Genomic DNA, 17,154 nt, shown 5'->3' with positions numbered 1-17,154 from the left:
ATTCCCAGAACTTTGAAACAGCTATATTTCAGAAAAATGGCTTTGCAGAGGGAATTAAAGTTCCAGACCTTAAAATACAGAGATTATCTTGGATTATCAAGGTGGGATTCACAGAATCTCATGAACCTGAAAGGCAGAGAACTTTGGCTGTAGCAAGAAAGATTTGGCAGAAGAGTAAATCAGAAAAGATTCCAAGTATGAAAAGAATACTATACATTGTTGCTGATTCGGAGACCTTAAGTTCCCCTGAGCAAGGACCAGAAAGAGGTCTCTGGAAGCTAAGGGAAAGCCCTAACAGTCCCCAAGGAAAAACAGACCTCAGTCCTTCAAACACAGCACAAAATTCTGCCAACAACCAGAGAAAATAGTTAAACCAATCCAACTTCTGACCCGCAGAACTGTGAGATAATAATATTGTATTGTTTTAAAGTGCTAAATTTTTGGCAATTTGTGGTCATTTGCTTTGACAGCAATAAAAAACAAATATAGACTACCCTGGATTGAAACGGGCAGGGAAGGGCACCTGGGTGATTCAGTTGGTTGAGCGTCCGACTCTGGATCCCAGCTAAGGTCACCATCTTTGAGGTTGTGAGTTCAGGCCCCATGTTGGGTTCCATGCTGGGCGTGGAGGCTACTTAATAAAAAGAAGAAGAAAAAAAGAAACAGATAGGGGGTATGATAGAAGATGAGACAAGAGAGGAAGAAAGGATGGATTGCAGGAAGAAGGTAAACAAGAGGGTAGCTACTATGGGGCCTTCTAGATCATTATAAGACCTTTTCTTTAACCACAGATGAAATGGGTACCAAAGGGGATTGAGGGCAGGCATTACATAATCAAATCTATATTATAAAATAACTACTCTGAACTATTTTATTTTTTAAAAAGATTTATTTATTTATTCATGAGAAACACAGAGAGAGAAAGAGAGAGAGAGAGGGAGAGACACAGGCAGAGGGAGAAGCAGGCTCCATGCAGGAAGCCTGATGTGGGACTCGATCCCGGGATTCCAGAATCACGCCCTGGGCCAAAGGCAGGCGCTAAACTGCTGAGCCACCCAGGGATCCCCTGAACTACTTTATATAGAGTTCAACTGAATGTATTCTTGCAATAATTCACAAAACAGTATAAACTAGGGAAATCATAAGGGAGACAAGTCAAATTCTGGGTATGTTAGGTTGAAGCATATAAACTTGCTATTTGAGTGGCTCAAAAACAGTTGAAAAAAATCAAAGGATGAGTCAAAAGGATTTGCTCATGGATGGCCTAAGGGATGTTGGGGAAAGAAGGGAGTCATTGTTGACTAAAAATCATTGACTTGAGCCAAGGGTACAAGAGTTGTACTGAGATAAACAGTGCAGGAGGGGCAAGTTTAGTGAGGGTTGAGGGGCAAAGGCAAACAAGGATTCATCTTGGGACGTGTTATGTATGAAACGCCAATCAGACATCTAAGTAGAAATGTTCATTAAACTGTTAGTTATACAAGTCTGGAATTCAGAGGACTGTCTGAGCTGGAACTATTAATTAGGGAGTCCTCTAACAACAACGGTGTTCAAAGCCATGAGATCAAGAGTTCAAACACGCAGGAAATGAGTGTAAAGAGAGAAGGGTGGTGCTTCCTGCCTTACTCCTTTTTGGAAGTCTTTCCTAGATAATTTTTTTCCTGACTTTTAATACAAATGTATGAATAATCTCACAATCTGAAATTTTTAAATATTTAGTTATATAACTAATGAATTACCTGCTGAAGGGCCCCAGGCTGCCCCAAAATGTGTCACAATGGTATATTGATTATTCTGAATTAAAGTTATTTAAGATATAGCCAGTGCAAGAACACTCTGACCCTCCTTTGTCTCCTGAAAGCAGGAAATAAATCTCCCAAGTGAAAAGTGTCCTCTCTCTTGGAGGTAAAAAGACATCCTTATCACCAAAGATAGGGAATTCAGGGCAAAGAAGCCTATATAAACAAATCTTGTTACTTTTACTAATTTACTACCCAGCCCAAATTCAGTTTAGAATTCCTCATTAATTGAAGCTCCTGAACATAAATTTACTTTGTCCTGTCAACTCCTCACAGATTTATGATTCTTTGTCTAAAAAATATAAAAGCACATACCTTGGTCATTTCTTTAGGTCTCAATTTTATTACTGGGACTCTGTGCACACATCATAAAATTTTGTTTTCTTCTTGCATTAAACTCTCATGTTACTTTAATTCTTAGACCAGCTACACGAACCTTGAAGGGTAAAGTTAATTTTTCCAACACTGCTTTAAAAATAATAAAATTGAGTAATAGCTGTACTATCAAAAAAATTCAAAATAAAGGGTCACCAATTAATTTCAGGTCTTCCAAATCAAACACAGATCATATACTTGAAAAACTCAAGTGACATTAGCATAAGCTACACACTGATAACAAAAGACAAGTGAATTAGGATGCCTAGGTTGCTCAGTGGTTGAGCCTCTGCCTTAGATTCAGGGCATGATCCCAGGGTCTGGGATCCAGTTCCACATCCGGCTCCTGCAGAGAGCCTGCTTCTCCCTCTGTGTCTCTGCCTCTTTCTCTCTGTCTCTCGTGAATAAAATAAATAAAAGCTTCAAAAAAAAAAAAAAAAAAAGACAAGTGAATTATATTCCCTCAGTAGCTGTTGCTCTGGGACAGTTTCACATTCTATAATTGTTTACATTTCTATATAACATTTATGCTGAACATCTGGTGAGGAGTATTATTCTTTCAATTCATTGTGGTTCCATAATACTGTGAGAATTCAGTATTTACATGTCTGCAATTAAAGGGAAAAGCAAAACAAAACAAAATTACTAACCTAACAACTTTGTTCTATCTGCTTCTTTCTACACCTATTGCCCCCATAGTGTTTGAGTAGTTGCTCATGATATATACAGGTCATAGCTAGTTTATTATTCTCACCAACTTTCCTTCTGAGTGAAAAAAAAAAAGCAATTATGAGCAATTTACACTAGTATAAATACACTAATATATAATATATATCTCACAAATCTGTCATGAATCTTTCACTTTCCTATTCCCTCTCTCAAAGAGAAAGCTTTTATTGATATATAGATTATAAATATTTATATATATATATGTATCTCATGCATATAAAGTTTTTTTTAATCACAAAAAAAGTTACTGAAACATTCCTACAAGGTAGAGAAAAACCTGACCTGCTGCAATTATCTCCCTAAAGCACTCCTGTGAGCACAATTACAAAGTATTTTTGCCAACCACATCACAAACAATTATTAATGTACTAACTGTAGTTCCATGTTTTAAGCTTCTCCTGGGCCAGGTGTGGAGTGGGAACATGTTCTTTATGGAAACATTTCATTGGATCATCTGCTGACAAAGCACATTTTTAAAGCATACTCATAATCACTCTAATTAGGCCATCAAATGCCAGGACTTGCTTTGTGATTTTGATTAGCTCTAGCAATCTCTGTGATGCAACCAAGGAGTGACCCTACCTTCGAAACAATTTCCTTATGCTATGCTCCCCCCCCACACCTGTCTGTCCTGAAAAGTAGTAAGGAAGGTTTGAAACTCTGCCCTTACAAGTCTTTGAAATTTCCTTTCAGCTGGGAGCCCAATCACATCCAAACCCTTTTATATGCCTTCAACATTATTGCCTTTATAACTTTTGTGACACTGAATTTATAATTTATAAAATGTAATATGTTAGGTAGATTGTTTACATATCTCTATCTTCCACTAGGTTGTGAGTAACTAATTTGTCCTATTTTGATCCTTGCTAACGGATGGACACGGTGTTCTCAATGCTCTAGCACAAATATTTGACGTGGTTAGGCAGAAAAGAGAATGTGAACACATCCAGTCCTCCCTCCCCCACATTCTCCTATCCCTACCGCAACACAACTGACTGAAAAGAACAAAGAAAAATAAAACAAGGGGACTGATTTTCTTAATTAAAATATACCTTATATTGTCCATATATGTTCATATATACGTTCATATATAAATATATGTATATATATACACACATATATTTAAACTTAGTTATCATTGTGACTTTGAGGAAATACTACTGAATGAAGGTCATTGTGATAGTTAATCTTAGGTGTCAACTTGGCTAGACCATGGTGCCAGTTGTTTGGTCAAACACTAGACTAGATAGATGTTGCTTGTGAGGGGTATTTTGTAGTTGTGATTAACATTTACAATCAGTGGACTTTAAGTACAGGATATTACCCTCAATAATGTGGGTGGGCCTCAATCAGGTAAAGGCCTTATGAACAAAAATTGAGGTTTTAGGAATAAAATAAATACTATTTCCTCAAGATCATAACAGAAATCCTACTAATGGATTTTGGACTCAAGAGTGCAACTTCAACTCTTGCCTGAATTTTCAGCCTGCCAACGGGCTGCCCTACAGATTTCAAACTTGCCAGCACCCACTTAAAATAAATCTCTCAGGCAGCCCCAGTGGCTCAGCGGTTTAGCACCGCCTTCTGCCCAGGGCGCCATCCTGGGGACCCAGGATCGAGTCCCACATCAGGCTCCCTGCCTGTGTCTCTGCCTCTCTCTCTTTCTGTGTCTCTCATGAATAAATAAGTAAAATCTTTAAAAAAAAATAAAAAATAAATCTCTCCATATATGCATCCTATTGGTTCTGTTTCTCTGGAGAAGCTTTACTAACAACTGCATTTTGAAATAGTTCTTTCTTTTATAATACTTCTGAACCTTTTGCTAATTGAATATATCATATTCTTAATTTTGTTACATAGAGCAAGAGTAGGAGCTTATATACTACTTACTAATAGAAGTCAGTTTCTCTGTTGGCCCAGAGAACAAGAGAGTTGTCAAAGGAACTCAACAACAATGGCACATGTCCTGCCAAGTAGGGAAATTTTACACCAGGTTTCAAATATGAAGCTCTATTTGAGCCCAGAGTGTGCAGCCTATCTAAATATGATACCCTATTCCATAAACTAGGAACATTTTCCTAAGCTAGTTTATAGAAATTAACAAATCTTAAGCAATTAACCAATAAAGAATCTGAATAGCTGGATCAAAACATTTTCCTCTAAAAAAAGATGTGCCATGTTTGGGGCATGGTTGGGGCAGGGAGGAGGGTTTCAACAATTAATGCAACTCAGAATAGGAGGTTGGTGTGCCCAGTTTCCATTGCCTCATTCATCAAGAGAGTTTGTGTTGTGACTCTTGGAAGTCAGTTTTACTGTATGATGTAATGGAGAAAATAATGAAGATTACAAATTTTCTTTATGCTTATGTTTTTTTAACCACTGCCAGTTTATGGATATTTAGGAAGTTGAAGCAAAGAAAGTAGATTTAGTTTCCATTAATTCAGCCAAATGGTTAGGTCCTAGAAATTTCTGAAGAAATATATTAGTGTTTTTAGAATTAAAAAGTCTTAGATCCCACTTGGTAGACCTTCAATGGCCCTCAGAGGCTGCACAACTTTTCCCTGATGTTACATAACAGAACTCTCTCTGTCTACTATAAAAGCAATGGTTTTGTGTTCAGATTTTTTTTAAGATTTTTTATTTATTCATTCATAGAGACACAGAGAGAGAGAGGTAGAGACACAGGCAGAGGGAGAAGCAGGCTCCATGCAGGGAGCCCGACATGGGACTTGATCCTGGGTCTCCAGGATCACACCTCAAGCTGCAGGCGGCGCTAAACCACTGCGCCACAGGGGCTGCCCCTGTATTCAGATTTAAACCTGACATGTGGATTGAAAAGATGGTATTTGAAACTGTTCTGTTCACAATGCTGAACTTCTCTGAGCTCAAAGGAATAACAGATTTTAAAGAGTTACACAGTTATTTAGTGGAAAATAAGTCCTTATTAATGAAAGCAATTCAGACTTTGGTGATTATGAGTCGTGTTCTCTATGACTTTGGGATACTACCATAAGATGTGTGTGAATATAGACCCCCCCAGATCTACTAAGGCAGCTCATTTCCAAAACATACACACATAAACTTGCCTTAAAATTGTTCTAAAACTACTATACCTATTAATACACAGTATTACTCAACACTGGAGTTAACTGTGGAAAGGAATCAACTGTGAAAGGAAAAAGATGTATTAATGGGTAATTGTATCAACTCTGCTCCCCTCTTCCAGCCTCCTAAAGAGGCCCCAGCCCTGTAGACCAATTTTTGGGGGCTTTTGTGATTCAGAATCAGATGAAAGAGAGCTGGGGGAAAAGATCTGAAGCACACATCCAGGGTTAGAGAAGAGTAGGGCATTTTTAAAACACAGAGGCAGCAAGCAGCTATCTTGTGTGAGAATAGTGGATGAGAGGGAAAAAAAAAAAAGGAGATGCTTAAGATATGTTGTTATGTATCTGCTTCACAGTCTGGACTACCAGAATCTTTTAAGAGTTATTTCAATATTAGGTTTCAGGTATTTGCTTATGTATTTTGAATACAGTCCTGCTCTAAGACTGGGCCATGTGGGTCACAGATTTATAAACATCACACAAAACACTCATCTCAAGCTATAAGAATTTCTGGACAAAATCTTCGTAATGTTTGTGGCTACACAGTTATTTTATGAAATTGCAGAGATAAAAGTCTTTAACAGTAAAATAATCTCGATCGGATTGTTAATTTTTTAATTTTTTATTTATTTATGAGAGACACAGAGATAGGCAGAGACATAGGCAGAAGGAGAAGCAGGCTCCATGCAGGAAGTTGGATGTGGGACTCCATCCCAGGACCCCAGGATAACGCCCTGAGCCAAAGGCAGACGCTCAACCGCTGGGTCACCCAGGTGTCTCAGGAGCCATCCAGGCGTCCCCGGATTGTTAGTTTACACTGATGAAAACACCCTCATAATCTCCTAGAATAGCCCCAGGTGTAAATATCAATATCCTCATTAAATCAACCAATAAGTAGACATAGGTCGAACAGTATAATTTTTTTTTAATAAATAAAACTTACGGGATCCCTGGGTGGCGCAGGGTTTGGCGCCTGCCTTTGGCCCAGGGCGCGATCCTGGAGACCCGGGATCGAATCCCACATCGGGCTCCCAGTGCATGGAGCCTGCTTCTCCCTCTGCCTGTGTCTCTGCCTCTCTCTCTCTCTCTCTCTGTAACTATCATAAATAAAATAAATAAATAAATAAATAAATAAATAAATAAATAAATAAATAAATAAATAAAAAAAACTTACTGTAGTGGTTTTGGAATTGCCTATTTATCAATGCTAAAAAAAAAATCGCTTTGCATTGTGAATAGGCTATAATCACCAGTATCAGTAATAAAAATGCTATAATTTAAAAATTAAAATAGTCATCGGACAGGGCTGAAACCATGTTCCTAGGCCTAGAGGGCGGTGAAGAATCTGGACGATCTACAACTTGAACAATCAGTGCTTGAGCAATTCACATGTTTTAGCTGGGAACAGTGAAAACTGGCTCTCTTTCAATAATAATTTTTAAAAGAAATAGCTTGTATTTTTCTGGTCTGATGTATTCAAGTGCTTTCGCAAAACTAATAACATGGTGCCAATTCAACGTAAAAGACTGGAGAGATTCTCCTTTTTTCCCCACAATGTTAAAATGCACCTTTTCCACATTTGTATTTGCCCAAAGACTAAGCTTTGTACCTGGGAAGCCCTGGAGTAGAACTACCTCCGTGATGGAAAGCCTGAACTCTCAGGGCTTCATTCATTCGGGCACCAGCCCCGGAGCCCCCCTTCGTGCAGGACCCCGGACTCGGAGCCAGGCCGCAGCCCCGCCGCCGGGAGGAGCCCCCGCTCTGAGGGCGCTTCCCGCCGGGCCAGGCAACCGCGCAACTCGGGGCGCTGAGCAAACGACCTAAAGCACCACGGGGCAGCTACACAGGGGACGTGCCTGGACTCACCCCGAGGACGGGGGTCGGCCCACAAACGCGGCCTCCCCTCCGGCGCGGGCGGCCACCCCACCTCTCGGGGCTGGAGCTCGCGGCCGGAGGCGGGCAGGGGCAGGGGGCACCAGGGGACGCGAGGGGGACGCGGGGACCCGAGCGCGACCCCGATGGCGCGGCGGCCGGGACGGGGGCGGCGGGGCACGCGGCGCGGACCTCGAGGCGCTGCGGGCCCAGCCGTCGGGCCGGGGGGTCTGGGCGCCGCGCGGTCCGGGTCCCAGGGGCGGGCTCCCGGGCAAGCCCCGCCCCGCCCCCCGCCCCCCGCGGCGCGCGAGCCGGTCCCGCGCGGCGCCAAGCCTTTCCCGGGTCACCGCCCCTCCTCTCTTCCGGGCCGCGAGCCCCCCGCGCGTCGCCTCAGGGCTGCGCTCGCGCGCGCGCTCCTCTCTCGCGCTCCCTCGCGCGCGCACCTTCCCGCCCGCCCGCCCTCAGCGCGCGCTCGGTCGCCCGACGACGCGGGAGCCACACGCTCCGGACTAGGCTCGCCGCGCTCGCTGCCGCCAAGCGCCGGCCCGCGGAGGCGGCGCCCTCGGATCCCTGGCCGGAGACTGTCGGGACCGCCGAATCTGCGGCCCCAGGGCGGCGGCGGCGGTGAGGAGGCCGGGCCGGGCCGGGCCGGGCCGGGGGGCGGACGTGGTGGAACGGAGGGCCCGGGGGGGGGGGGTCCCGGCGCCGCGGAGGCCACGTCGAAGGCTCGCGGCCAGCGGCGCGCGGGGGCAGGGGGCGGAGTGCGGGCTCGACCCGGGCTGCATCGGCCCCGGCTCGGCGCGGACGGAGGGCTGTGGGCCGAGCGGGGCGGCCGAGGGGGTTTCCGCGGGACCCTCGGCGGGATGGGGACGGGGGAGGCGCCGCCGCGAGGCTCCGGCCACGTTTCCCCCGCGCCCTCGCCTCCGCTGGGGGTGGGCGACCGCCTCGCGCCTACCCGCCCCCCTCGGGGCGTCCCCGGAGCCGCGGGCCCGGCTTGCTGCCCGCGGGGTCGCGCCGAGGGGAGCCCCGTCCCGGAGCCCGGGGCCGCCCGGAGACGCAGCGGCCCGGCGGACGCGCCCTGCGAGGGAGGCCGTTCGGGGAGGGGGGAGCGGGCTCCGCGGCGCTTCCCTTCCCCCTGGACTCGGGGAAAGCCGCGACCGCAGAAGTTGGACGCGCTCGCAGGCCGTTCCTTCCAGGGGGGGGAGACGGGTGGCGCCTACTCACCTAGCGCCCCCCCCCGAGCGCGAGCCTTCGCCGCGGCTCCGGGGGGCTTGAGCCGGCCGAGCCCCGGCCCCGTGGGAACCCCCGTCTCCTCCGCGCCCGGAGCCCGCTCGGCAGCGCCGCGGAGGCGGGTCGGGGTCCTCACCCCCGCCGCCGGGATCCCGCTTCCTCAACCTCGGGAACGTCTATCAGGAATACTTGGTTTCTAGAATCGTCACGACACGGGGGGAAAGTACAAAGTTAGGAACTGCTGCAACGCCGGGCTCCGCTCTCCCTTGGGTTTTCTGCCCGCGCCGCGAGCCGAGGAGCCTGTGGAACAAAGTAGAACTTGAGGAGCCGCCGCCGCGGCGACTACGTCCCGGGATGACGTCACCGTGCGATATTTAAAATGGGAGCTTTTCGCTCCGAGGGTGGGTGGAGGAATTGCGGCTGCTTGAAGACGCCTGGGGGCTCGCCGGCCCAGCTCGCTTCTAGTTTCTTTCTCTGACTTTGCAACTCCCTCTTTTACCCTTTGGTGCTCCCGGGATCCGAACTGGTGGGAGTGGGTTAATTTTTATGCTCTTCCACGCATCATTCCCTCAGACTGAAAAAAAAAAAAAAAAAGAGTAATTCCATATGACTCATCCTGTGTTCCAAAGCAATAGCAACCACTGAGTGGTCCTTTCCTTCCTTTTATTTTTTTGATACGAAACAGCAAGACAAAAAGGAAAACAAAACCCTAACCTCAGATATGGAGAGCACAGTAGACGAATTTAATGAATGAGAATGAGACCGTTTAGAATTCAGTACTTTTCTTTCGTGGGGTTCCTTGTTTTCTTTGATGAGACAGAAGCTAATGTAGTTCCATCAGCAAGCAACTTTCTTCTCAAACCGTATATTAAATTGCAGTGGGTTTTATTTTCCATTATAACATGGTGGGATATAAATACAGCTTTGTAAAGTGGAAATGGCCTAACTTTTTTTTAGGAGGATGCCTCATAGCATTTGTGGAAGGCTGGGGTTGTATGTGCCTCCACAACTTTTAAGTGCAGCTCAGTTCCTCTTGTCTGGTACTTGGCCAAAGAAGGCGGATTTGGCATTCTAGGGTTCCAGAGGGGAAGGTTTAGGTGTCTACCCATCCAAGATCAGGGTGGGTGGGACTGCCTGCACACCTCTCAGATAACTAGTATTTCACAGTGAGATCCCTCGTTTGAATTTGCTCAAGGAGTAAAGGATCATATTATGAGGAGAGATGTCAAGAGGTTTGAGAAAACAAATGTGTGAGAACCCAAACTTATCAGCTAGGTTTTTGGTTTTAGGTTTTGGTTTTTATATTAAACACAGCAGAGGCTGTATATCTTTAATAATTGGCTCTGGAAGGGATGATATTGCTTAGTAAATGCAGCATATGAAAAACTCCCAAGTTACTTACAGCCGCCAAGTGAATGAGCTCATTGCATAAAGACAGAATAGAATATACATTGAAGCAATCCCAGGATAAGATTTTTGCCTTTATGGATTAATCAATGATAAATCAGATCTGCCATTTAAAGAGAGTCTTTCTTGAGGCGATTCCACAGTGCAGCTAAATCTCTGGCTTTCTTTTAGTTTGATTTTTCTGTGGATGACCCTGAATTTCTGCTCTATTAAATATGTTTTGATAGAACCACTGTTGGGTTATATCTTTCAGGTAAATATATCTCTGTTCCTGAAAAATGCTAACAAATTCATGCTAAAATTTTTTTCTTTATGTGTAACAGCTTTATTATTCAAATAGGACTCCTGTAGCATACAATTTACACATTTAAAATCTACAGTTCATTAGTTTCAGTATATTCACAGAGTTGTGTAGCCATCACCACAGTTAATTTTAGGACATTTTCATCACCCTTATAGGAAACCCTGTATTCATTGACACCCTCCTCTTTTTTCCCCCCATCATTCCTTCCCCTAGTCCAATAACCTACTTTCTGTCTATATGGATTTGCCTATTCTAGAAAACTTAAATAAATGCAATCATACAATATTTGGTCTTTTGTAACTGGTTTCTTTCCCTTAATACAGTGTGTTCATGGTTCACCTTTGTCATAGCCTGTATCAATACATCATTCCTCTTTTTTGTTGCTGAAGAATATTCCATTGCATGTATATACCACATTTATTTGTCCCATCAGTTGGGACATTTGGGTGCTTCCACTTTTGGACTGTTACGAATGATGCATTGGACACTTGTGTACACGTTTTTGTGTAGAAATACATTTTTATTTCTTCTGATGTATAGCTATAAGTGTAGAATCGATTGGTCTTATGGTAACTCTAACTTTTTTTTTTTTTTAGGTATTACCATTTTTCTATAGTAGCTATACGGTTTTGTGTTTTAAGTCTAAATTATTACACAGAATTTTAAATTATTGTAGCTAAATATTGACAGGTTTAGTAAAAAGTGTGTAATATCATTGTAGTGCTTTTCTTTGATACCTGATTTTATTTAGCCAACAGAAGCAATTTGGTGTGCTCTCTTTACTGAACTTCTTCACAAAGCTAAGTGATAAGATTCTTAGACAGTATTATAGTAAAGTCTTCATGGCATAAACTAGTCATTATTTGTTCCTTTTTCCAGATATGAGGCAATGAAACACAAGATTAAATTGAAAGAAGGAGAGCTATGAAGGACAGATGTTTTGCAGAGCTTTATTTTCCAGTTTTTATGTTTTGTTTTTTTGAGAAAAACTGTTTTATCTTTACAGGGAAAGATGAAGAACGAAATTGCTGCTGTTGTCTTCTTTTTTACACGGCTGGTTCGAAAACATGATAAGTTGAAAAAAGAGGCGGTTGAGCGGTTTGCTGAGAAATTGACTCTTATACTTCAAGAAAAATATAAAAATCACTGGTATCCAGAAAAACCATCAAAAGGACAGGCCTACAGGTAAAAGATTAGATTGAACAGTTGGATTGGACTAAGAGGCTGATAGCTCCTGAAACGAGTACAAGGCCAGAGGACTAAAGGGTGTTCAGTTCATTTCTTTCACAGTTCAACTGCAAAATACAAAACTTTGGGGTGTCTTTGGTATTTTTTTTCCATACATGTTTTAAGATACAAGTATTTGTTCAAGTCCCACTACCACTGACTACTTGGGTAGTCAGTACTGTTGGGTCATGGGAGTTAGTCTTGAGGTGGTAGTTTGGCTTCTGACTGAACAGATTTCTTATGTATCATAGGTACGTGAGGGTTTTCACAATTCTAGAGGACCCCTAAAATTCACCCATAAATGGGCATGGTAAGAGTTGAGAGAAACGAGTCTCTTTGTTTCTACAAATCAATTACATGTTCTTGGAAAAATAAAAGTTTTATGGCGCATATAATTAAGAATATTAAATACCTAATACATTGTTGACCCCAAAAATTTCATTTATACTATGCATAATCCTCTTAGTAGAAGCCACTGTGACTTTTAATGATGAAAGCAACTTACTATGACCCACAACTGGCAGACACTAGCTCTGGGATTTGAACTCACGTCTGACTGGTCCTAAATTCCTTTGGGCTTCTGCACACCACAGTTTGAACACTGCCTTGTATCTGAGAGGGAAAGTAACTCTCACTTGCAGCTGTCTTTTGTACTCTGGTTTATAAGTTACACTTAAGGCTTAAAGTAAAGAAGAACAGGCTTCTGCAAAACATGTTCTGGCATGCTCATTCCCTAGTATTTACGTGATCACTGTTGAGAACCTGGGTTCTGCTAAATAAACTCAGCTGTCAAACTATGCCCCATTTGTGGAGGTGGCCACAAAAAAATAAAAGTCGAGCAGTTGTGACTACAGAAATTCTTTTATTTATGCATAATGGTGCCCCCAAAGTTTCCTTCTCAGATCAGCACTTCAGTGCTTTGATGTAAAAAGGACTTCTTTCAGTCACTTAGCTTTTACAAGTGTAAGACTATTCAGGGAGTCTACAAAGTAATGAAAATGTGATTTGTTTAGTTCTCATTCGCTAAAAGCCAGAGGTGAGCATTTATTTGATTGAAAAAAGAAAAGTATTCTATTGAAAAGTTATTGATGTATTTTCGTCTTCATTTTTATCCAAGGAGGTTTCCTAGTAAATTGGAAGATGTGATGGATTAAAGTAGAAATATGGGATCCCTGGGTGGCGCAGCGGTTTAGTGCCTGCCTTTGGCCCAGGGCGCGATCCTGGAGACCCGGGATCAAATCCCACATCGGGCTCCTGGTGCATGGAGCCTGCTTCTCCCTCTGCCTATGTCTCTGCCTCTCTCTCTCTCTCTCTGTGTGACTATCATAAATAAATAAAAAATTTAAAAAAAAAAAGTAGAAATATGAATGTTTTGTATAAGTCAGACTCGTTATTTTTTATCTTCTCACTTGATTCTCTTACTTTTTTTCCTGCACATCGTCATTTTTGATAGTGAACAGCTTTTGTGAGTTAGAGCTGTTGAGGCTTTTTACACTGATATAATTGACATTGGACAAAGGCTTTTGGAAGTGCCAAACCAATTTTTTACTATTACTGAGAAAAGAAGACACTGTCAAGTAAATGCTTAAAGGTCAGACAGTGTACAGTTTCATTTCCATTAATTCTAAAAACTTGAGGAAAATAATTAGCTAAACAGGATTAAATTGGCATATGATCAAAAGTATCATTATTGAGTCATTTTGAAGCTGTCTTTGGAGTAGAAAACTATTAGACTTAATGGTGGGTTGTTACTATTATAAAAATGAACAGAATATAGGATTAGCCAGAGTGAGACTCTTGAATCCATAGAGTAGGTTGGAAGTGTTCTTTTTCTTCTAAAGTGTTGATAAATTAAAATTGTTTCTCCACAATATCTACAAATAAGAGGCTTTTGGAGGGCAATTTGGCAATATTATCAAGATCTGTAGAAATACTCCTACTCTTTGAACAGTAAGTCTCCTAAAAATCTATTCTAGAAGTATAATTAGAAATGCAGATAAATATGTATGAATATGGATGTTTCTTACACTTTATAATTGCAAAAAATTGAAAAGAACTGTCAACATTAAGTAAATGATAGACTATTTTTATGCAACTTTTAAAATCTTGTTTTTGAAGATCGGTTAATGGATAAGAAGTCACGGTATATAGAGTTTGAAAAAACAGCACAAAATATGTAAGATATGCAAATTTTGTTGAAGCAGAGTCTCTAAGCATCTTTATTTACATATATATTTTTTTTAAGCTTAGAGCCTACATCACTCTTATTATAGATAACAAAAACACGTACTTCTAAGTTCTATCTCCTTACCTATAACTGCTTTTGATCCTATGCTAAGTAGGACTTTTGAATCAACCTACACAACACCAGAATTTGTAAACATAGACCATCGTAAAGAAAGGAACAAGTAGCATCTTATATGCTGTAAAATATTTTTTTTATTCTGAATTGCTTACTTGTTAACGGTCATGTTAAGATTAGTATAGACAGAATAGAATAATAATAGCCTTTGGAGTCCAGTTGTCTAGATATGCCCCCTGGATTTACCTCCTTCTAGTTGTAAAGTTGGGAAAGTGATCAACTCTGCCTCCTTTCTTACAATGGGGAAGTGATGTCTAACTTACAGGATATTTGTGAAAATAAAAAGCTAGTATACATGAAGCACTTAGGAAACTGTCAAATGTATAGTAAACCTTCAGAAAGAGTTATTATTAGTACTTAGAAATCTGTATTAGCTATTAGAAATTTTTCACTGTTTTAAATGAAAATTGAAGTCAAATAATGAAATAATTTTTTTAAGAACCTAAGCATCGTGTTAGGTTCTATTCATTTTTCTATTGATGTCATTGTATTTAATGGTATAATTACTATTTGTCAATAAATTTGTGTTTTCCTTATTTGAGAGCTTTGCATCTGAGGAAGAGGTGAAGCGACTTAATCTAAATTCACCCAATAAATAAGTACTAGGAGTAGCACTAAAACCTGGGTTCTCTTGATTGATTTCTTAGTTGTAGGCAGTAAATACTTTTATTGTAGCCACCATTTTTTGTACATAAGCAAAATGCTTACTTTAACATGTATTTTTGCATTCATCCTCGGAGCCATCTTTGAGCATTCCATTGGGTAGATACGTATTTTCTTAGGTTTAAAAAATGGAACAAAGGCTCTGTTGGTTTAGATTTTTTTTTCAGTTATTTTTGGCTTTTTTAAAAAACGAAAACCCTTTGGTAACAAATACATGAGTAAGCCAATAACGCTTTGGATTATATTTTAATCTTAACTGTGATATGAATGGTTCTATGTCTTGGACTGATTGTATATTTATAGAACAATTATAGGTGAGGAAAGGACACCTTTCTTAACACTTGCTATCTGGAATCTATAAGCAAGGAAATGATCAAAACATCACAAGAATTTCAAAATATTTGAAGCATTGGTTAGAAGTCTTTTGTTGGAGATTTTGTTATATAGTAACTTGGCTTATTAATGCTTCTACCTTTAGTGCTCTAAGTAATTTTATGCAATGTTAGTGCTCCTTCCTCATTTAATGTACATGTGAGATTGAGTGGTTTCTGTCTGGCTAAAATGACGTAGAGCCAGTTGTTATTGTTTCCCTGGGCCTGGACAGATGCCCTCCTCTTCTTACCAGGCTGAGTCGTCTTACTGATGCTGCCTCTTTGCCTTCAGTTCACATTTATTTTCTACTTAGGATAGATATGCACCTGGGTTCCCCACCAGGGTTTGTTTGTTTTAAAATCACATTGGTAGGATCCCTGGGTGGCGCAGCGGTTTGGCGCCTGCCTTTGGCCTGGGGCGCGATCCTGGAGACCCGGGATCGAATCCCATGTCGGGCTCCCGGTGCATGGAGCCTGCTTCTCCCTCTGCCTGTGTCTCTGCCTCTCTCTCTCTCTCTCTGTGCGACTATCATAAATAAATAAAAATTTATAAAAAAAAAATCACATTGGCAAATACTAATAATATGACAGGTTTATGATTAAGATTCAATTAAAGCTATTAACATTATTCTACTTCGTTGTAGATGCATTCGTGTCAATAAGTTTCAGAGAGTTGATCCTGATGTTCTGAAAGCCTGTGAGAACAGCTGCATCTTATACAGTGATCTAGGCTTACCAAAGGAACTCACTCTGTGGGTGGATCCATGTGAGGTGTGCTGTCGGTAAGTGTGCTGGCTGAACTGATTACCATGCTGGAACTAATTTTATGAAATTCTCTCAGTTACTGCCTGCTTGTGTGTCTTTATGACCAGAAGCTGGCTGTGTGGGCTTATTTAGTTGTGAATTTTGTCATCTGAAGGTGAAGGACTGGTTACATTCCTTTTTTACAGTTAAAGAAACTTAAAAACTTGATTGGGTTGGGTTTTTATAGGGCTCTGCCAAGAAGTTGATTATAGACCAAAAGGCAGAATTTAGATACCTAGCCTCTTGTAGGTCAATTACTGTCTTTCTTTGGTGGTGCACTTGTGTTTCCCCTCTTCAAATTAGGGAAGAAGTTAATCTCAAGTATTACTGGATAATAATAATGTTCAGTTGGTTTCTGTTTGTCTCTTCTCTTGCCTCCCTCACCCATTATTTTCATAGTTTTGTTTTTATAATGGAGATTATTTCTCATCTCCTAATGAGCAGAATTGTAAAAGGTGAGTGTTAGATGTGATATCTAATTGAATTCCATTCATTCTGAAAAACATACATTGTGGACCAGGCATTCTTAATTGTGGGGTTTTTAAAAAGTGAAAGTGACATTCTGCTGTCAGATTGTTTGAAGTATAATGGAGAAAAACGAATGAGCAGATTATAACTGTGATTTATGCTGTAATAGAAATACGTACAAAATGCAGTAGTTGGTGGCACAAAGGAGAAAGTTACTGCCTCTACTGGGAATCAGAAAAGACTACCAGGTGGGTGATACTAGAGTTGGGTGGGGAAGGATGCAGTTGACTAGTTGATAAGGTGGCAAGGATATTTCCAGGCAGGAAGAATAGGATGAGTAGATACATGGAATACCCTGCAAGTGATTACCTACAGTTGTTCCTTTAAGGTATTTCTCTTTGGTTTTAAGTGCATTTCACCTGTTGACTACAGTTGAGAT

At 41.5% G+C, this 17,154-nt stretch overlaps 2 protein-coding genes across 2 annotated transcripts in view; one reads left to right on the top strand and one right to left on the bottom strand.

Annotated features, from left to right (window-relative positions):
- The window catches only part of BTG3 (BTG anti-proliferation factor 3), a 38,331-nt gene that overhangs the window by 10,452 nt on the left and 10,725 nt on the right, over positions 1–17,154 (top strand). The window contains exons 2-3 of the mRNA XM_077878859.1: positions 11,827–12,005; positions 16,088–16,225. Of these exons, the coding sequence (XP_077734985.1) occupies positions 11,833–12,005; positions 16,088–16,225 (311 nt within the window). The 5' untranslated portion in view covers positions 11,827–11,832. The remainder of the gene's footprint in view (positions 1–11,826; positions 12,006–16,087; positions 16,226–17,154) is intronic.
- The window catches only part of CXADR (CXADR cell adhesion molecule), a 77,288-nt gene continuing 69,668 nt past the window's right edge, over positions 9,535–17,154 (bottom strand). Inside the window, exon 8 of the mRNA XM_077878850.1 lies at positions 9,535–9,683. Coding sequence (XP_077734976.1) covers positions 9,654–9,683 — 30 coding nt within the window. The 3' untranslated portion in view covers positions 9,535–9,653. The remainder of the gene's footprint in view (positions 9,684–17,154) is intronic.

The sequence above is a fragment of the Canis aureus genome, chromosome 30, assembly GCF_053574225.1.
Source record: "Canis aureus isolate CA01 chromosome 30, VMU_Caureus_v.1.0, whole genome shotgun sequence".
Lineage (NCBI taxonomy): Eukaryota > Metazoa > Chordata > Mammalia > Carnivora > Canidae > Canis > Canis aureus.
Note: the sequence above shows the minus strand (reverse complement) of the source record. Positions and strands in the feature narration are given on the sequence as shown.